This window comes from Carcharhinus amblyrhynchos, chromosome 25 (assembly GCF_965287045.1).
Source record: "Carcharhinus amblyrhynchos chromosome 25, sCarAmb.v2.hapA, whole genome shotgun sequence".
NCBI lineage: Eukaryota > Metazoa > Chordata > Chondrichthyes > Carcharhiniformes > Carcharhinidae > Carcharhinus > Carcharhinus amblyrhynchos.
The window spans coordinates 43719083-43740468 of NC_137348.1; the positions used below are offsets into that span (position 1 = coordinate 43719083).

A 21386-nucleotide genomic window follows, 5' to 3' on the forward strand; every position below is an offset into this window, starting at 1 on the left:
CCTCATAAGCTAACCCTCTCAACTCTGGAATCAACCTAGTGAATCTTCTCTGCACCCCCTCCAGTGCCAGTATATCCTTTCTCACGCAAGGAGATTGAAACTGTACACAGTACTCCATGTGTGGCCTCACCAGCACCTTATACAGCTGCAACGTAACCTCACTGTTTTTAAACTCCATCCCTCTAGCAATGAAGGACAAAATTCCCTTTGCCTTCGTAATTACCTGCTGCACCTGCAAACCAACTCCTTGTGATTCCTGCACAAGGACACCCAGGTCCCTCTGCACAGCAGCATGCTCAATTTTTTACCATTTAAATAATAGTCCATTTTGCTGTTATTCCTACCAAAATGGATGACCTCACATTTACCAACATTCTATTCTATATGCCAGACCCTCACCCACTCATTTAGATTATCTATATCCCTTTGCAGACTTTCAGCATCCTCTGCACACTTTGCTCTTCTACCCATCTTAGTGTCATCTGCAAATTTTGACACACTACACTTGGTCCCCCACTCCAAATCATCTATGTAAATCGTAAACAATTGCAGTCCCAACACTAACTCAAGGCACATCTCTAGCCACTGATTGCCAGCCAGAAAAACAGCCATTTACCCCTACTCTTTGCTTTCTGTTAATTAACCAATCCCCTATCCATGCTAATACATTACCCGCAACATCATGCACCTTTATTTTATGTAGCAATCTTTGGTGCTGCACCTTGTCAAATGCCTTCTGGAAGTCCAGACACACCACATCCACAGATTCCCCATTGTCCACCACAAACAAAGTTCTCAAAGAATTCCACCATGTTAGTCAAACATGACCAGCCCTTCATGAACCCATGCTGTATCTTCCCAATGGGACAATTTATATCCAGATGTCTGAATAGGGAGCTAGTGAACAGAGGGTCACGTGGACCAAAAACATTGGCTTCAGTCTTCCCAATGTTTACCTTGGAGGAAATTGTCTAAAGCCGATTGTCACACAATTCATGTGAGAGCTGTACCCACTAACAGCTGCCATACACATACCTGAATGGAGCTGCTAAGGCAGCTAGCCACATTGTCACATGTACCACACATCACAGGCGCTGGAGTCCATTCAGCTGAACCCAGATACTGAGTCTTGGGCAGAGGGGCACAGGGTCACAAGGGGAATCAATGAAGAGGACAATTCTAGGGCAGGAGATAAGGTGTGAGGTTCAGCATTTCCCACAGATAGAGCACAGCCTTGGAGTGAGATTAGAGGAACCCAACTTTGCCACAACAGTGTGATGTCCCAGGTTTTTGTTCTGATTTGCACCTGCAAGGAAGGAGTGGCCACCTGCTTGGATCATCAAACACAGCAGGAATGCGATCACATATTAACCCTAAACAGTGGCCTGCACACTCAGTTTAAATAAGATGGAGGAAAGCCTCACCTTAGTCACTTAGAGACTCACTGATGTGCAATGAAGAGCTCTCGAGTTCTTGCCTAACGGGGAGGTGTAGGTGGGCCGTGACAGAAAAGGCAAAACCCCCACTCCTCTCATCTTGCCCCTTCTTCCCTCAGTCAGAGCCTCACACGGAGCTGAAACCTTTTCATGATAACTGACCCTGTTGTAGATCATTGAATCCATTCACTGACCCTCGGACAGTGCTGGAGTGGTGATGAAAGGCAGATAAGCTTTGAGGAACACAGCCTGCAGGAACAGCTTTGTGTTGCAAAGTTGCATCTCAGTGAGTTGACTGTCAGCTATGTGTAATAGTTCATATGACCCTACACTCACCTCCAATAGCGAGTGTGAGGAGCTGACATATTACTGTATTACAAAAGTGAATATTATTCTTTAACTGGTCCTTTCTCTTTGCTCTTGAAGGTCAACCATCGCCTTCTCTCTGCTGCTTCTGTCCAAATACCCCTCACTCCAAGCTCATCTTGCCCATGTGGCCATCTTGCCTTCTGCACTTGCGCAAGGATATATTGGCCTTGGAGGGAGTGCAGAGGAGGTTCACTAGGCTGATACCAGAGGTGAGAGGGTTGGACTATGAAGAGAGACTAAATAGACTGGGTCTGTACTCATTGGAGTTTAGAAGGATGAGGGGTGATCTTACAGAGATGTATAAGATAATGAAAGGGATGGATAGGGGAGAGGTAGAGAGATTCTTCCCGCTTAGAAAGGACAGCAAGACTAGAGGACACAGCCTCAAGATAAGGGGGGGCGGGGGGGCAGTTTAGATCAGAGTTGAGGAGGAACTTCTTCACTCAAAGGGTGGTGAATCTCTGGAATTCTCTGCCCGTTGAAGTGGTGGAGGCAACCTCGCTAAATATATTTAAGTCACGGGTAGATAGGTTTCTGATAGACAAGGGAATTAAGGGTTATGGGAGAAAGCAGGAAAGTGGAACTGAGCCACTTCAGATCAGCCGTGATCTTATTGAATGGCAGGGCAGGCTCGAAGGGCTGGATGGCCGACTCCTGCTCCTATTTCTTATGTTCTTATGAGTTCCAGCTCCTGCTCCCTCCTGCTATCCCCATGAAACCCGATTATCCTCAGGCCCTCTCTCCTTGGTTATACCAGTGTGCTGATGATTCTGAGCTCTAGCTCACCATCTCTCTTGACTCCTGTACTATCTCTGATGTATCATGCTGCTCATGTGATAGCCCGTTGAGATGAGCCACCATCTCCTCTAAGGTAAACTTTGGGAAGACTAAAGCCAATGTTTTTAGAAATAGAGAATCCCCTCAATGCAGAAGGAGGCCATTTGGCCCATTGAGTCTGTCCCATCTCTGCACCCAGCCCCTCCCCTCCGTCCTAACCCTGTAACCTCGTGCATTTACCAGAGCCAATCCACCTAACCGGCACATCTTCGGAGTGTGGGAGCATCCAAAGGAAACCCATGCAGACATGGGGAGGATATGCAAACTCCACACAGTCACCCCAAAACTGGAACTGAAGCCAGGTTCTTAGAGCTGTGAGGCAGCAGTGCTATTTTAGCATATTTAAAACCGACAAAATCCTTGTGTGCTCATAAACACACTCTAAAGGGGTGCTTTCTTATTGGCTTTGAACACCTCACAGGCACCGACACCCACTGTACCAGCAGGTTAAAATTCCCCCTTGTGCCCCACCCTCTCACTATCTAAAACCAGACAAAGATTATAAAAGGGATCAGGTTATAATAAAAGCAGGAAAGCTGAAACGATAACAGAAAATGCTGGAAAATCTCAGCAGTTCTGGCAGCATCTGTGGAGACAGAAACAGCTCACATTTTGAGCCCAGATGAATCTTTTTCAGAGATAAAGAGTGAAATGTGATGGATTTGATACTGTTTGAGGAAGTAGAGCAATCAGTGGATCGATGGCTGGGGCAGGGAGGACTTCCTAATCTCTCTCACACACACAATCTGTACAAAGCAAACAGTGAAGGTGATCTTTAAAAAAGGAATAAAACTTACCCAGTAGGTGACATGGGGACAGGAGTAGCAGGAAAAGAGTGGCAAGAGACATTTGAAAGCTTCTTCGCTGAGCAATGAGTGTGTAACGGAGAGGACGGAGGACAATGCTGAATGTGACACCTTGTCCACAGAGTTTGATAAAGCTTTGGACTTTAATCATCCTGTCAGCAATTCCCCAACTTGCTCCTGTTTCTCAATCACTCTCAACTTGGTTTTATGGGTATTTGTAACAACTTGAACTGCGAATTGCACTGGTTCATTTTAACCCTTTGCAGTCCAGGTTCCTTTCACAGGTTCTTGGGACAGAGGGACATTAACAATCAATTTGTTATCCCAGCTGCACAAACCGCAACCTAGCACAGTTTATATTGACAGAGCTGAAACAATTCGATCTTGTTTCATTTTGGTCACAATAACTGAGTACAGCTGAACTCCCAGCTCCAGCCCAACTGGGCAGGTAAACAAAGAAAGAACTTGCAGTTGCACAGTGCCTGCCACATCATTCACTCGCGCAAGAGTAAACAGTTGCTGCAGGAAACATAGCAGTCAACTTGTGCACAGCAAGAACCCAGAAACAGAAATGATGGAATGAGCTGTTAATCTGTTTTGTGACAGTAATTGAGGGATTACTGTCAGCCAGGATTGGGAGAATCCCTCTATTCTCTGAGGTAGAGCCATGGAAGCTCTTACCTGAGAGGACAGAAAGAATCACAGTTTAATCTCTCATCTGAAAGACAGCTCCTTTGATAATGCAGCACTCCTGTAATGCAGTCTTAGCCGGGATTATGTCCTCAAGTGTCTGGAGTTCAACCCACAGTCACTGATTCAGAGGCAAGTCTGTGACCTGTAAAGAGGCCAGTGGGAGATGGGGATGAGTTCCCGCAGCAGGGATTGCTGGCAGAACCTGAGGTCTTTACACTGCTGCCTCCTGCCCCAAAGCAGCATGCTGCCAAGCCCTACAGAGGGTAAAAATATCAGGTTCATGCAGAGGATGTTTACATGTGATTAGAAATTCTTTGCTCCTGTAGCAATTAAACATGAAGATTAATGATTGGAACAATCAGACTACTTGCCTTATTTTTCTGTGTACCAACCCATGTGCCAGCGGCACAGCTCAAACACCTCAGACACTCTTTTCACCAGAAGCTGGCTGCAATCCTGGGAAAATGATGTAGAAGTTGAAATAATGACAGTCATGCCTAATTTAAATATTCCTGACTGTTTCACATATGTGGGAGCACCATTGCATCCTTTAACCAAACTTCAGCCATTCACTCCAAATGCACAGAATCCCAGTGGACCATCTCTTCCCATTCACTCCTACTGGACTTACATTTTAGGGATTTACAGGAGCTTTGATCTCCCAAGGTTTTAGGGTATTCTTAATGGATAAATCCATTCATGTAGATTTGAGGTTTCTAATGGGTATTAAAAGAACCCGACACAGAGCAATAGCTAAGGTACAGTATTATTTCTGTGTGTCCCCAGCATGGGCAATAGGCAATGTATTGATCCTGTGTGTGTTCATATGGTGTGTGCTGCAATTAAACTGGTAATGTATCACAGCATCAGATATCACATGAAATAACACAGTGGTGATAGTCAGCAGAATCACTAATCAGTCTGTTTACAAATCAGTTGGTTTACAAATTGGAGTCTTTATCTGAACTATAGAAGCCCTGATGCAAAAGTAGCATTTCTGACTAAATGGGCTTTGAACTGTGCATTCACGGATTACTGATCAAGGTGGAACTGTACCGTGAGCGATGAGTGAGTGTGCTGACCACCTGGATACTGGGCACATGATGGGAATGTCTGCCTGCAGGATACAATGCACCAACAGTCTGCAGAGGCAGCAGATCAGACACACGTGGTCATGCTGGCGACATTTCTACAGTTCCTTTCATAACCTTGAGCTGCCCCAAAATATAAAGGTGCAAATGAAGCGTTATCACAGATGCCACAGAGGAAATTTGTCAGCCAACATGCGCACAGCAAGATCCCAAAACAACAACGAGTGAGAGGAATCACTACAATTTGTTCCAGTGCCCGTGGGCTGGGAACCTGCTCAGGAACTGGGCACATATTAGTAGTGGAACAGACAGGAAGGTGAAGTCACAATTGGATGAATCTGGCAAAGGACCATCCTGACTTGAAATGTTGGCTCTATTCTCTCTTTACCGACCTGCTGAGATTTTCCAGCATTTCCTGTTTCTGAGACAAAATTGCAATTGGATGTGGTTCCCATCGATGTTCGACATTAAGGCTCAGGCTTGAATAATGTACAGCTGGCTGAGGTACCAGAAGCTGAGAGTGGGGGTGATAGTGCCCATGGCACACTACCCCACCTCAAATCAGTGCCTTCAGGGGAGAAAGGGTGAAAGATAAGTCCAGCATTGACTTAATACCATGTAAAGAAAAGGATTCTACTCCAGGCGGTGTTTCAGTGAAGGCAATCAAACTCTAACAAAGTTCACTGCTGGTAATAAAGTAATTGGGAGATGTAGTTCTCAAAAGCTGAATGTGAGAGAGTGCAGAGATAACCAGGTACAAGTTCTACAACCTTGAACAGATTGCAAAGGCTTGCTGAGCAATACTACTTCATACTCTTGACATTGTTTTGCAACATTATTCACTAAACCCTAGGACAGAACCATTGCACAACAATCATCTTCCTGAACTTTCAGATTACATTTACGCTAAGATTAAGCTCAGGAATGTTAATTTTGCTGACAGGGCAACTTCTACTTCAGACATGGGGGGCTTTAACATCAAACACTCCCAGGACAGATACAACAAGGGTTAGACACAGAGTAAAGCTCTCTCTATACTGTCTCTTTCAAACACTCCAGGGCAGGAACAGAGCAGGATTATATACATACACAGTAAAACTCCCTCTACACTGTCCCCCATCAAACAATCCCAGGATAGGTACAGCACGGGGTTAGATACAGAGTAAAGCTTCCTCTACACTATCTCCCCCATCAATCACTCCCAGGGCAGGTACAGCACGGGGTTAGATACAGAGTAAAGCTTCCTCTACACTATCTCCCCCATCAAACACTCCCAGGACAGGTACAGCACGGGGTTAGATACGGAGTAAAGCTCCCTCTACACTGTCCACATTAAACACTTCCAATACAGGTACAGCATGGGGTTAGATACAGAGTAAAGCTCCCTCTACACTGTCCCCATCAAACACTCCCAGGACAGGTACAGCATAGGGTTAGATACAGAATAAAGCTCCCTCTACACTGTCCCCCCATCAAACACTCCCAGGACAGGTACAGCACGGGGTTAGATCCAGAGTAAAGCTCCCTCTACACTGTCCCCCATCAAACACTCCCAGCACAGGTACAGCATGGGGTTAGATACAGAGTAAAGCTCCCTCGACACTGTCCCCTCATCAAACACTCCCACGACAGGTACAGCACAGGGTTAGATACAGAGTAAAGCTCCCTCTACACTGTCCCCCCATCAAACACTCCCAGGACAGGTACAGCACGGGGTTAGATACAGAGTAAAGCTCCCTCTACACTGTCCCCCCATCAAACACTCCCAGGACAGGTACAGCACGGGGTTAGATACAGAGTAAAGCTCCCTCTACACTGTCCCCATCAAACACTCCCAGGACAGGTACAGCACGGGGTTAGATACAGAGTAAAGCTCCCTCTACACTGTTCCCATCAAACACTCCCAGGACAGGTACAGCACGGGGTTAGATACAGAGTAAAGCTCCCTCTACACTGTACCCCCCATCAAACACTCCCAGGACAGGTACAGCACGGGGTTAGATACAGAGTAAAGCTCCCTCTACACTGTCCCCATCAAACACTCCCAGGACAGGTACAGCACAGGGTTAGATACAGAGTAAAGCTCCCTCTACACTGTCCCCCCATCAAACACTCCCAGGACAGGTACAGCACAGGGTTAGATACAGAGTAAAGCTCCCTCTACACTGTCCCCCCATCAAACACTCCCAGGACAGGTACAGCACAGGGTTAGATACAGAGTAAAGTTCCCTCTACACTGTCCCCATCAAACTCTCCCAGGACAGGTACAGCACAGGTCTCAAACTGATGTCCTTGCTGATTTACATTGGTAAATCCCATTTAAAATTCGGAAGCTTGTTTGAATTCTTTCCTTCAGGAAGCACTGCAGCTCACCAGGTTCACTCCTCTAATCAAAGACTAGAAATTCCTGCTTCAATTCCTCCACCAGCCTCTCCTCTTTTCAAACGCTCTCTCATCGACAGCTCTTTGATTGATTATCCTAGTCCCGATTCAATATATTTCTTAGAGACCGCTGAAACACCGAGGGATGGGTTTTTTTTCTCAGAACAACCTGTTTTTTCTTGAACATTCCCAGTGGAACTCAGGTACTTCTTTTAGTGTGCCAACAAATTAAACTAACTCAAATTAACAGAGAGACAAAGCAAAAAGGCAGCTCCCAAAAAAGAGGGGGAGCAGCCTGAACCAAAAATCAAAGTAGAAAGGAAACTTAAAACATCAAATTAAAATATAGACTATCGGGGTACTGGAACTCAGGTGAGAGTACTGCTTCGTGTGAACTGGCTGAACCACTGAGTAATCATTTCAATTCTGTGAATGCCTGTGGGGGAGTGCCACTTAGTTAAAGGGAACAATGAAGCAGCTGAAGAGGAGCTTTTATATGTCTGATATTCAGGACAGGTTTGTAAGATTGTGATGATAGTGGTGCAATTGATAGGGACATTTTTTGTTGTATTCATGGGGAATATTAAAAAATTCAGCTTTATTTCAAAGGCAGTCAGTGTCTTTAGTAGGAATGCAACTCAGATGTTGAGAGAGCAGAATAACTACTCATTTAAGCCTAGCAAGTAGTTATGTTAAGTGGATAATACCCTTCTGTTTACTTAGGTTCCCCAGGGATTTCAGATTAGAGAAACAGGGCCATGTAATGCTGTGGTTTATGCACATTCCTATGTCAGTAGCAGAGAAAAAAGGTTTTGTAGAAAGCAATTTAATTCATAGGAAAAGTCTGGTTGAGGTTAGGATTTTGCAGGCTACCTGGAACCCTATCTCTCTCTCGCTCTCTGAAAGCTTCAAGACTGTCTACACACATTATAGCAAGTATATTTATGGTTGCCAAATGTATTTAAAGTGGAATTTAAGCCTGTAAGAGGAATGCTGCTTATTTGGAACTGAATGTGATTTAAAAAAAATTTATTTATTAGAATTTATTTGTGGATTCGATTGGGTCTTTTAAGAGACTTAGATAAATAGATGGGACTTAGTAAGGTAGAGGGTTATAGGTTAGCCTAGTAGGTAGGCATACGTCCGGTGCAACTTGTGGGCCAAAGAGCCTGTTTGTGCTGTAGTTTTTCTATGTTCTAACAAAGAAAAAGCACAGCACAGGAACAAGCCCTTCGGCCGTCTAAACCTGTGCCGATCATGATGCCCGAACTAAAAAAAAAATCTTCTGCCCTTAGTCCATATTCCTCTATTTCCTTCCCATTGATGTACTCATCCAAATGGCTCTTAAATGTTAAGAATGTGACATCCTCTGGCAGTACGTTCCAGGTACCCAAGACGTGTGAAAATTCCCCTTAAGCTCTGTCCTTTCACCTTCAACCTGTGCCCCCTTGTAATTGCCACTTCCACCTTGGGAAAAACTATCCATCCTTTTTTGCATCTCATAATTTTGTAGACCTCTCCCCTCAGCTTCCAGTGAAAACAATCCTAATTTATTCAATCTCTCCTCACTGCCAACACCTTGAGACCAGGCAACATTCTAGTGAACCTTCTTTGCACTCTCGCCAAATCTTCCATGTCCTTCTGATAATGTGGTGACCAGAACTGCACGCAATACTCCAAATGTGGCCTAACCAAGAATTTATAAAGCTGCAACAGTATCTCCCAACTCCTATACTCAATGCCCTGGTTGATGAAGGGATTATAGTCGCTAAGCCCACAATGCTCCCCCACTGAAACATTTATCACCTGGCCCGGCTCATTCCCCATGCCTAGGCCATAGGCCATGCCTAGTCTTGCCCCTCCTGGTTGGATTGTCAGCATACTGGATTCTATTTTACCATTTGGTTCTAAGTGCTGGGGGCATTTGAAACTGGGAGTGTTTCAGATCCAACATTTAGACCCATTCTTACGTGCTCCCATTTGCACTCTGCCTGAAAAAATAGCAGTGATTTTGAATTGTGCTGCGAAAGCCTGTGGACGGGGCTCAACCTGCCTGAAATCCGATCAGCGCCTCCAACTGCACACACGCAGTTTAAAAAGATAGAAAAATGCTCCCCTGCCGCATTGTTCCCGGGCTAGATAATGTCTCTCCTTGGCCACCACAGACATTGCCCCACCCCACAGCATTAATAAGCCCCTTATCCCCCATCCCCTGCTACCCAGACCAATCTCTCTCACAGTGGTAGAGGACACCTCTTCACCCTCAATGAGCAGAAGCAAAGTGGTAACAGACTCCCCCTGCCCGTCCTGCACTGATCTGTATCTAACCCTGTGCTGTACCTGTCCTGGGAGTGTTTGATGGGGGACAGTGTAGAGGGAGCTTTACTCTGTATCTAACCCCGTGCTGTACCTGTCCTGGGAGTGTTTGATGGGGGGACAGTGTAGAGGGAGCTTTACTCTGTATCTAACCCCGTGCTGTATCTGTCCCGGGAGTGTTTGATGGGGACAGTGTAGAGGGAGCTTTACTCTGTATCTAACCCCGTGCTGTATCTGTCCTGGGAGTGTTTGATGGGGACAGTGTAGAGGGAGCTTTACTCTGTATCTAACCCCATGCTGTACCTGTCCTGGGGGTGTTTGATGGGGGGACAGTGTAGAGGGAGCTTTACTCTGTATCTAACCCCGTGCTGTACCTGTCCTGGGAGTGTTTGATGGGGACAGTGTAGAGGGAGCTTTACTCTGTATCTAACCCCGTGCTGTACCTGTCCTGGGAGTGTTTGATGGGGGGACAGTGTAGAGGGAGCTTTACTCTGTATCTAACCCTGTGCTGTATCTGTCCTGGGAGTGTTTGATGGGGGGACAGTATAGAGGGAGCTTTACTCTGTATCTAACCCCGTGCTGTACCTGTCCTGGGAGTGTTTGATGGGGGGACAGTGTAGAGGGAGCTTTACTCTGTATCTAACCCCGTGCTGTACCTGTCCTGGGAGTGTTTGATGGGGGGACAGTGTAGAGGGAGCTTTACTCTGTATCTAACCCCGTGCTGTATCTGTCCTGGGAGTGTTTGATGGGGGGACAGTATAGAGGGAGCTTTACTCTGTATCTAACCCCGTGCTGTATCTGTCCTGGGAGTGTTTGATGGGGGGACAGTGAGCCACTGACTCACCTCCCCCACACTTGGCCCCCAGACCACTGATCTGACGCAGAGAGCCAATGAACTCTCGGAACTTACATTCTCAAAAGCTGAAGCGCCCAAATCAGACCTTTGCGGACCGTGTCTCGCACCGAATCTGGACAGCAAACGTGGCGGCAAAGGGGGAAGTGCCAGTAAGTTTGGGCCTGCAGCCCATTAAGTCAATTTAAATGCATGCAATTGGCCCTCACCCAATTAAGCACCCTCATCCGAGAGCTACTTGGGTGCAATGCGACGTTAAGATCGGGCCCACTGTATCAAAAAGCCCTCCTGGATATATCTAACAAATTTCTCTCCATCCGAGCCCCTGGCTGTAAAGGACTCCCAGTTAATACGGGGGGAAGTTAAAGTCACTCGCCACAAATCCCCTCCTTTTCTCACACCTCTTCAGTATCTAATTACACATCAGCTCCCCTGTCTCCTATGGGATGTTCAGAGGTCTATAATACACTCCCAACATTGTGATTTCACCCTTCCTGTTCCTGAGCTCCACCCACAATGCCTCACTGCAAGATTCCTCCAATGTCTCCTGCTAAAACATAGCTGTGATCTGCTCCTTAATCAGCAAAGCAACTCCGCGCCCCCCCCCCCCCCAATCCCATCAAAAACAATGATATCCTGGCATGTTAAGGTGCCAGTCCTGTCCCTCAACCATGTCTCTGTAATTGCAATTACATCATAATTTCAGGCAGTAATCCAGGCTCTCAGTTCATCTGTCTTACGGGTTATACTTCTTGCACTGAAGCAAACACACTCCAGATCTACAGTCCCCCTGAGCCCTGTGGCCTCCCTCTGCCTGCTCTTACTCTGCGCTATGCTTACTCACCTGTTGTTCTGGTTCTCACCCCCCCAACAGCAGTTTAAACCCTCCTGAACAGCATTAGCAAACCTCCCAGCCAGGACACTGGCGCCCCACTAGTTCAGGTGCAATCTGCCCTTTTTGTCCAGGTCCCACCTTCCCCAGAAGACATCCCAGCAATCCAGATCTCAAAAGCCCTCCCTCCTACACCAGCTCTTTAGCCACATGTTCAACTATCTCCCTGTTTTAAGCCTCACTAACACTTCACGCAGGGAGTATTCCTGAGATTACTACTCTAGGGGTCCTATTTTTTAGCTCCCAACCTAACTCCCTGAATCATCTTTGCAGGAGCTCTTCCTGCCTATATCATTAGTACCAATGTGAACAATGACATCTGTTTATCCTCCCGTTTCAGGATGCCCTGTACCCACTTAGAGACATCCAGGACCCTGGCACCAGTGAGGCAACACACCATCCTATAGTCTTGTTTGCAGTCACAGAAACACCTGTCTGTGCACCTTAGTCACAAGTAGGCTTACATTACCACTGCAGTTAAGTTACTGTGAAAATCCCCTAGTTACTGCACTCTGGTGCCCGTTCGGGTACACTGAGAGAAAATACAGTATGACCAATGCACCTAACCAGCACATTTCAGACTTTGGGAAGAAACCAGAGCACCCAGAAGAAACCCATGCAGACATGGGGAGAACATGTAGCTTCTGCACGGACAGTGATCCAAGCCTGGAATCGAACCTGGGTCCATGGTGCTGCGAGGCAGCAGTGTTAACCACTGTGCCACCGTGCCGCCCTGTAACCGGACTTCAGCTGCAAACTAAACTGCTTTCTACAAAAGCTTTTTCTCTGAGACAGATGCAGGAATGCACATAAACCACATCATTCCATGGCCCAGTCAATCACTAATCTGAAATTCCAGGGGAACCTCGGTTAGAAATTAAAGTTGTTTCCTTTTCATTTTTAACTATTGTTCAACTGTTAATAGTTAAGCTGCTTCAGTTGCTCAAGCTATATTTAGACTGTGTTATTAAATAAAGTTTATTTTACTATAAAAGATCCCTTCTAGGAGTGAAGTACCTTTTCTTCACATTCATGTCAAAATGGAACATTTGTGGGGATCTAGTCTGGTTCCACAATAGATTTTGTGTTCTAGACCAGGATCCTAACACAGTGCAGCACGAATAGGCAGTGACAGTGAATCCAGCGCAACAAGCATGGGTCTAACTGCAGTGGGGTACGAGTGGAAGTTCAGTGCAGTGTTCCTAGTTTCTAACCATTTAACATTTCTTAGGTCCACAATGGATGAGCTCACACCTTGGCCCAATGAACTCCAGCTCTCACAGTTACAGCCAGTCACCCAGTCTGTGAAGGTTGGTGTGGGGAAGGACGGAGCAGGGTTGGTTGGATTGTGGTATAGATTGTAGACACTCAGCTCCAGAGACACGAGAGACAAATCTGTTCTTATGCAGTGCAGAAAGATTCAGTGATAATTTAATTCAGATCTCAATCATTCACGATCATGGCATCTCCAACCAGGGTCCAGTGAAATGAGTGGAGCCTCTGACAAACTGCAACAGTTGTGCTGTGCTGCCCCAGCAAGCCCCCAGCCCTCTCCATCCTCCACAGGCCCAGTCAAGGGTATTCAATATTCCAGAAGGATAGACAGGATGGGATAGGAAGTAGAGTTGCTTCTATGGAGACAGGGCGGTCAGGCCACCTCAGTAACCCTCATTCGCCCAGGTCACACTGTAGTCTGGGTACCTGGATTTCAGGATCGTTGTAGTTATTTCATGGTTTGCCCGACCAAAGCCCTGTACAAAAGAAGAAAGTTAACAGTTAGTCTTCAGGCACCACAGGAGATAGAACATAGAACACTACAGCACCAACAGGCCCTTCAGCCCACAAGTTGCGCCGATCATATCCATACCTACCAGGCCTATCTATAACTCTCAATCCCATTAAATCCCATGTACTCATCCAAAAGTCTTTTAAAAGACCCCAGCGAGTTCACCTCCACCACCACCGACGGCAGCCAATTCCACTCACTCACCACCCTCTGAGTGAAAAACTACCCCTGACATCTCCTCTGTAAAGATGTGAGATATCCCATCTGTGTCACTGTGGTTCCCGCCTGATTCTGCCCATGGTTCACTCATTAAATGTCAGCTTGTGGGTTAATGGACTTGTAACATGGTCAATCTTCACAGAGAATCAGACTGTGCCAACAGTACACATGACCCGGAGAAACTGAACCTTGGCAGATCCTGTCTGCACCAGCCACTCGTCCATAGTCACACCCATGAACAGCACAAGGGCAGCCTGTGCACGTACACATCCCCTCCTTCCCCAGTTCACACACAGCCACAACCTTCCACAGCAAACCCCCAGCCCTCTCCATCCTCCACAGGCTCACAGATAGGAAGCTGAGTTGCTTTTTTGGTTAAAGATGATACCAAGACTGTATTAAGAAATGACATTGGCACTAAGGGTGAACGTGTTGAATTGATCTGGGTAGAAATAAAAAACAAAGGAAAAAATATCTTGGTAAGAGTAATTTACAGGCCCCCGAGCAATGCTTCCAAAGTGGAGCATAGTATAAACCAAGAAATAATGAAGGCTTGTGAGAAAGGCACAATGGCTGATTTTAACATGCATACTGATTGGATTAATCAAATTAATCAAAGGTAATCGCGTGTGAGGGATTGTTTCTTAGAGCAATGTGTTATGGAGCTGACAAGGGAGCAGGCTATTTTAGATTTACTTTATGCAATGAAGACAGGTTTATAAATAGTTTTGTCGTTAAAGATCCTCTTGGAAAGAGTGATCACAGCATGCTAGATTTTCAGACTGATCAAGAGAAGACAGTGTGCCATACTAGAGTTTTACCATTGCACAGAATAATAAGAACCAGGAGCAGGAGTGGGCCATCTGGCCCCTCGAGCCTGCTCCGCCATTCAATAAGATCATGGCTGATCTTTTTGTGGACTCAGCTCCACTTACCTGCCCGCTCACCATAACCCTTAATTCCTTTACTGTTCAAACATTTATTTATCCTTGCCTTAAAAACATTAAATGAGGGAGCCTCAATTGCTTCACTGGGCAGGGAATTCCACAGATTCACAACCCTTTGTGTGAAGAATTTCCTCCTCAACTTAGTCCTAAATCTGCTTCCCCTTATTTTGAGGCTATGCCCCCTAGTTCTAGTTTCACCTGCCAGTGGAAACAACTTCCCTGCTTCTATCTTATTTATTCTCTTCATAATTTTATATGTTTCTATAAGATCTCCCCTCATTCCTCTGAATTCCAAAGAGTATAGCCCCAGTCTATTCAGTCTCGCCTCATAATCCAACTCTCTCAACTCCGGAATCAACCTAGTGAATCTCCTCTGCCCCCCCTCCAGTGCCAGTATATCCTTTCTCAAGTAAGGAGCCAAAACTGTACACAGTACTCCAGGTGTGGCCTCACTAGCACCTTATACAGCTACAACATAACCTCACTGTTTTTAAACTCCATCTCTCTAGCAATGAAGGACAAAATTCCCTTTGCCTTCTTAATTACCTGCTGCACCTGCAAACCAACTCCTTGAGATTCCTGCACAAGGACACCCAGGTCCCTCTGCACAGCAGCATGCTGCAACATTTTACCATTTAAATAATAGCCCATTTTGCTGTTATTCCTACCAAAATGGATGACCTCACATTTACCAACATTGTACTCCATCTGCTAGACCCTCGCCCACGCATTTAGACTATCTATATCCTTTTGCAGAATTTCAACGTCCTCTGCACACTTTGCTCTTCTACTCATCTTAGTGTCATCTGCAAATTTTGACACACTACACTTGGTCCCCAACTCCAAATCATCTATGTAAATCATAAAAAATTGCGGTCCCAATACTGATCCCTGAGGCACATCACTAGTCACTGATTGCCAATCAGAAAAACACCTATTCACCCCTCCTCTTTACTTTCTGTTAGTTAACCAATTCTCTATCCATACGAATACATTACCTGCAACACTGTACACTTTTATCTTATGCAGCACCTTGTCAAATATCTTCAGGAAATCCAGATACACCACATCCACAGGTTCCCCATTGTCCACTGCACATGTACTGTTCTCAAAGAATTCCACCAAATTAGTCAAACATGACCTGCCCTTCATGAACCCATGCTGTGCCTGACCAATGGGACAAATTTATATACAGATGTCTTGCTATTTCTTCCTCCTTCTGAGGAAAGAATTAGCCAAAGTAAACTGGGCACAAAAAATTGAGGACAGGACAGTTGAGGAGCAATGGCAGATATTCAGGGAGATACTGAATACCTTGCAGTTAAAGTATATTCCTGAGAGGAAGAGGGATTGTAAAACGAAGAAAATCATTTCCTGGCTGGAAAAGGAAGTCAAATGGGAAATAAAGGCAAAAACTAGGGGCCACCGAGCTACTACCAAAGTTAGTGGTAAGCTGGAGGACTGGGAGAACTTTAAGGTTCAGCAAAAGGCTACTAAAAATAGAATCAAAAGAGCTAAATGAACTGCAAAAGGAAACTAGCAGAAAACATAAATATAGATACTAAAAGCTTCAGTAAGTATATAAAGAGGAAGAGAATAGCTAAAGTAAATGATGATCCTTTACAGAACAATACTGGTGAGGTATTAATGAGGAACACTGAGATGGCAGAGGCACTAAACCAATATTTTGCCTCTGTCTTCATGGCAGAGAATAGTGAAGATTTTCCAAAAACTGTCGTTAATGCAGAGGAACCTGGTGCAATAACCACCACATGGGAGAAGATATTGAATAAACTAATGTGATTAAAGGCAGATAAGTCTTTGGGACCTGATGACTGCACCCTAAGGTATTAAAGGAGGTGGCAGCAGAGATAGTGGGTGCATTGGTTGTGATATTTCAAAATTCCTGGGATTCTGGAAACTTGTTAATGTGACGCCCCTATTCAAAACAGGAAAGAGGCAAAAAGTTGGAAACTACAGGCGGGTTAACTTGACCTCTGTGGTGGGGAAGTTGCTGGAATCAATCATTAGGAGATGAATGAATGTTTGGAAAAGCAAGGCTCAATTCACCATTGTCAGCACGGTTTTATGAAGGATGAGTTGGCGCTTGACAAACTTGCTTGAGTTCTTTGAGGACATAACCAAGAAGGTGGATCGTGGGAACCTGTTGATGTGGTATATCTAGACTTCCAGAAGGTGTCTGACATGGTGCCGCATAAAGACTGATCCAGAAGGTGAGATCTCAGGGGATTGGGGAGTAGAATACTGGATTGGTTTGAGGATTGCTAACTGACAGAAAGCAGAAGGTCTGGATAAATAAGTCCTTCTCAGGCTGGCGAAATGTAACTAGCAAGGTGCCACAGGGGTCAGCCTTCAGAACTTAACTGTTTACAATCTATATAAATGATCTGCAAGCAGGGACAGAGTATAACACAGCAAAATTTGCAAATGAAACTAAAATAGATGGGAAAGCAGGCAGTGAAGAGGATATAAAGATTTTACAGGTGGGTATCGATAGGCTAGGAGTATGGGCCAAAAGCTGACAGATGGAGTTTAACGTGGATAAGTGTGAGGTTATCCATTTTTGCAGAAAAAAATAGAAAGGCAAATTATTACCTAAATGGAGAGCAGAGCCAAAATGGGTCTGGGCAGAGGGATCTGGGTGTCTGTGTTCCCGAACCGCAGAATGTCGGAATGAAGGTGCAGCATGTTATAAAAAGGCAAATGGGATGTTGGCATTTATCGCAAAGGGACAGTAGTATAGAAGTAGAGAAGTGTTATTGCAAATGTGTAGGCCGTCAGTGAGATCACATCTGGAGTATTGTGTCCAGTTTGGGTCTCTGTATTTGAGGAAGAATGTGGTGGCATTGGAGGCAGTTCAGGGGAGGTTCACCAGATTGATTTCCAGGGATGGAAAGGGTTGACATATGAGGAGAGAGTAAACAGTTTGGGCTGATACTGGCTGGAGTTTAGAAGGATGAGAGGGGATCTGATTGAGGTATATAAAATACTAAAAGGGATTGACAAGGTAAACTTAGACCAAATGTTTCCTCTTATGGGGCAATCTGGAAGAAGATAAAGGTGTAGATTGAGATGCTGTAGATTTAAAACTGAGATGAGGAGGGCTAAGGTTAGGGAGTGGTGAATTTGTGGAACTCGCTGCCCCATAGCACAGTGGGGTCTGAATGGTTTCAAGAAGGAGATAAATATATTTCTAATAAAGAGGGGCAAGGGGATGTGGGGAATGGGCACTTACCACCCCCACACATCCCCAGCCCCACTCCTCCTGCACATCCCCAGCCCCACTTCCTCCCCCTGCAAATCCCTCCCCCACACATCCCCAACCTCACTCCCTCCGCACCATTCCCTGCCCCCCTAAAACCCCAGTGCATATATGCATCCTCATCTCACAAAAGGGACAGACATGCACAAACCCTTCTTTAATCAGGTAGTGCTCTTGACTGAATCATAGAATAGTGTAGAAGGAGGTCATTCAGTCCATCAAGTTTGCACTGACAACAATCCCAACTATGCCCTATCCCCGTAACCCCACGTATTTACCCTGCTTAGCCCCCTGGCAGTAAAGGACAATTGAGCATGGCCAATCCACCAAACCCACACATCCTTGAACTGAATCAGATGAGCTTACTTAGCAAAGCCAAGTCTAATGCTTCTCTCCAAGCTGATGTTTAACAGTGAACACTGCCTATAAGCACTGAATCAAGGTGATATGGAGTCTGCAGCTCGCCCTATGCATTTTCCCAAGACTGTTTTATAATAAACCATACTGTACTTACCAAGGAGTATCCATACACGTGGATTTTTTTCTCTGCACTATTGTGGTCAATTCGCCCACCGCCTTGGCACTCGCAATGCAGACCCTTTTTCTCAATCCAGGTTGACACCTCATCATAGATATCAGCTGTAGTTTCAGTAAAAGACAAAACTGTTTCAGAACTGGAGGAACTGTTTTCGCTAAAGCACTGCAAGCATTCACAACATGGGTTACAGTAAAGTCCCCACAATACCAGGGATCTGTCCAAGAGAATCCTAGAATTGAAATTTTTTAGTTTGCAAGTGGAAAGTATATGTACAATCTCCAGAATTAACCATTCTTGCTTCACTGCATCCTGGCCAAAGGAGATGGCCTTTAAGAACTTACCAAACATGACAAGTATCCTCAGACAACTTTTCTCCAATCATGAGGAATATCTTCAACAAAGTTATTCCGTTCACTTTCAATACTCAAAACATAAATTTTTCCCTGTCCTTCATGAAGTTGGGCTGAAGGGCCTGTTTCCATGCTGTAAACCTCTTACGACTCTTATACTGTTTAGTGTTTGATAAACTTAGCCGCTAATATTTTTAAAGCTCTGCTGACACTTACTATTTTTATCATCAGTTTCTTCAGGATATTCACATATACCTTATCTTCCTTCATTTAGCTCATTGTTGTCGCCTTACTGTTAAGGTGTGTGATACGTGATCATCATTCACAACTTTTCTTGTCTTACCATCACTGACATTTCCTTTTAAGAATCTGAATAAAAAAATTCAGAGACCAAGCTAAACAAATGACAACCATCTGTCAATCCATTTTAGTAGCCCAGTTCCTGTTCAGATAGATTCTTTTTTATTTCTCAGTTTATATAATCTCCTCAAAACTGCACACAGTACTCCACTGGTGAGGCTGCAGCTGGAGTACTGTGTGCAGTTTTGGGCGCCGTACTTACGCAAGGATATTTTAGCCTTGGAGGGAGTGCAGAGGAGGTTTACTAGGCTGATACCGGAGTTGAGGGGGTTGAGCTATGAGGAGAGGCTGAATAGATTAGGCTTGTACTCGTTAGAGTTTAGAAGAATGAGGGGAGATCTCATTGAGACGTATAAGATGATGAATGGGATGGATAGGATAGAGGTGGAGAGACTCTTCCCGCTCAGAAAGGATAGTAGGACTAGGGGGCATAGCCTCAAGATAAAGGGGGGGCGGTTTAGAGCAGAGTTGAGGAGGAACTTCTTCACTCAAAGGGTGATGAATCTCTGGAATTCTCTGCCCGTTGAAGTGGTGGAGGCTGCCTCGCTAAATATTTTTAAGACGCGGGTTGATGGGTTTTTGATAAGAGAGGGGATTAAGGGTGATGGGGAGAGGGCGGGAATGTGGAACTGAGCCACGACAGATCAGCCATGATCTTATTGAATGGCGGGGCAGGCTCGAAGGGCTAGTTGGCCTACTCCTGCTCCTATTTCTTATGTTCTTATGTTCTCTTTCATTTTCTCTCTCAGTGCCGCCTGTTGTAACTAAATTTGTATTTGCATCAAGGTACTTCCATTAAACGCAATCAACTAGCACATGATCCCTAATGTAAAGGGACAAGACAAAGACGGGTACCCCCTGTGCGGCCTACATCAGATGTGGTATCAGAGAGAAAAACAGAAAACGCTGGAAAATCTCAGTAGATCTGACAGCATCTGCATAGAGAGAACAGGGCTAATGTTTTAGGACTCTGTCAAAGCTTCTTTGCTGTTGTATTGCATGCCTCTATTTTTAATGTCCAGGATGCTTTATGTGTTATCAACTAATGTACTCTCCAAACCAGTTATGATTTTGCACTCTTGCATCAAGTCTCCTCTTCACTTTGTCTTCACCAAAGAAAATGGACTCAAGTTCTCCAAACTAACACAAGTGTCTTATTCCATGAACCATTCTCATGAATCTTTTCTACACTCTTTCCAACCTTAAGCATGATGCCCAGAATTAGATACAATACTTCAGTGGAGGCTAAGCCAGTAGTTGATATGGGTTTATCATAACCCACCACACACCATCCTGACTTGGAAATACATCAGTGTTCCTGGGTCAGAGTGCTGGAACTGCCTCCTTGACAGCACTGTGGCTGTATCAGGGATTGCAATGGTTCAGGAAGGCAGTTCACCAGCACCTTCTGAAGGGGCAATTAGGGACAGACACTGCCACATACACATCCCGGGGATGACTCAGCCCCCTGCCCTATGCCCAAGGGTGAGAAATCGCCGGTTACCGTGATATTCAGCAGAGGCCCAGCCCCGCACAATGTTCTTCTCTTTACCGTCGCCGTCCTCCTGCCAAATCCGGATTAAGACATATTTAAAAACGCCGCCCGAGTCAATCTTCACATCATCAACTGCCTGTATCTCCGCTGCCATGACACTCCAGCTAACATGCACACATCCACAGCCCAGGAGGATCGCCGAGCATGCGCACATCCATAGGCCAGGAGGATCGCCGAGCATGCGCATATCCACCCAGTGTGGCCCGTCGAGCATGCGCATATCCACACACTGTGGCCCGCCGAGCATGCGCACATCCACATCGGTGGATCGCCGAGCATGCGCATATCCACAGCCCAGGAGGATCGACGAGCATGCGCACATCCATTCCACCGGAGGATCGCCGAGCATGTGCACATCCATTCCACCGGAGGATCGCCGAGCATGCGCATATCCAACACCCCGCCGGAAGCCGAAGAGCATGCGCACATCCACAGCCTAGGGGGATTGCCCGAGCATGCGCACATCCGGAAGCCCGCCGAGTATGCGCACATGCAAATCCCCAAGGATCGCCGAGCATGCGCTCATCCACTCCCTGGCGCCCGCCGAGCATGCGCACATCCACGGCCCGGGGAAGCCTGCTGAGCACGCGCAGTGGAGCCATGGGGCCCGGCGTGTGCGTATCTATTCAGGCCGCCATGCAATTCCTGTCATTCGTTGAAGGGGCAGCAGCAA

At 45.8% G+C, this 21386-nt stretch overlaps 2 protein-coding genes across 2 annotated transcripts in view; both read right to left on the bottom strand.

Moving 5' to 3' along the window:
* Positions 1-12987, bottom strand: part of LOC145358323 (apical endosomal glycoprotein-like) — a 79998-nt gene extending 67011 nt beyond the window's left edge. The window contains exons 1-2 of the mRNA XM_080212239.1: positions 12930-12987; positions 3440-4597 (exon numbers count right to left, since the gene is read on the bottom strand). Coding sequence (XP_080068365.1) covers positions 3440-3599 — 160 coding nt within the window. The 5' untranslated portion in view covers positions 3600-4597; positions 12930-12987. The remainder of the gene's footprint in view (positions 1-3439; positions 4598-12929) is intronic.
* A 102-nt stretch (positions 12988-13089) lies between these two features.
* Positions 13090-20878, bottom strand: LOC145358324 (14 kDa phosphohistidine phosphatase-like). Its single transcript, XM_080212240.1, has 3 exons — positions 20663-20878; positions 18425-18549; positions 13090-13426 (listed from the first exon to the last, which is right to left on the bottom strand). The coding sequence occupies exons 1-3, from the start codon at positions 20865-20867 to the stop codon at positions 13334-13336; spliced, it is 423 nt and encodes a 140-aa protein (XP_080068366.1). The 5' UTR covers positions 20868-20878; the 3' UTR covers positions 13090-13333.
* Between the last annotated feature and the right edge of the window lie 508 nt (positions 20879-21386).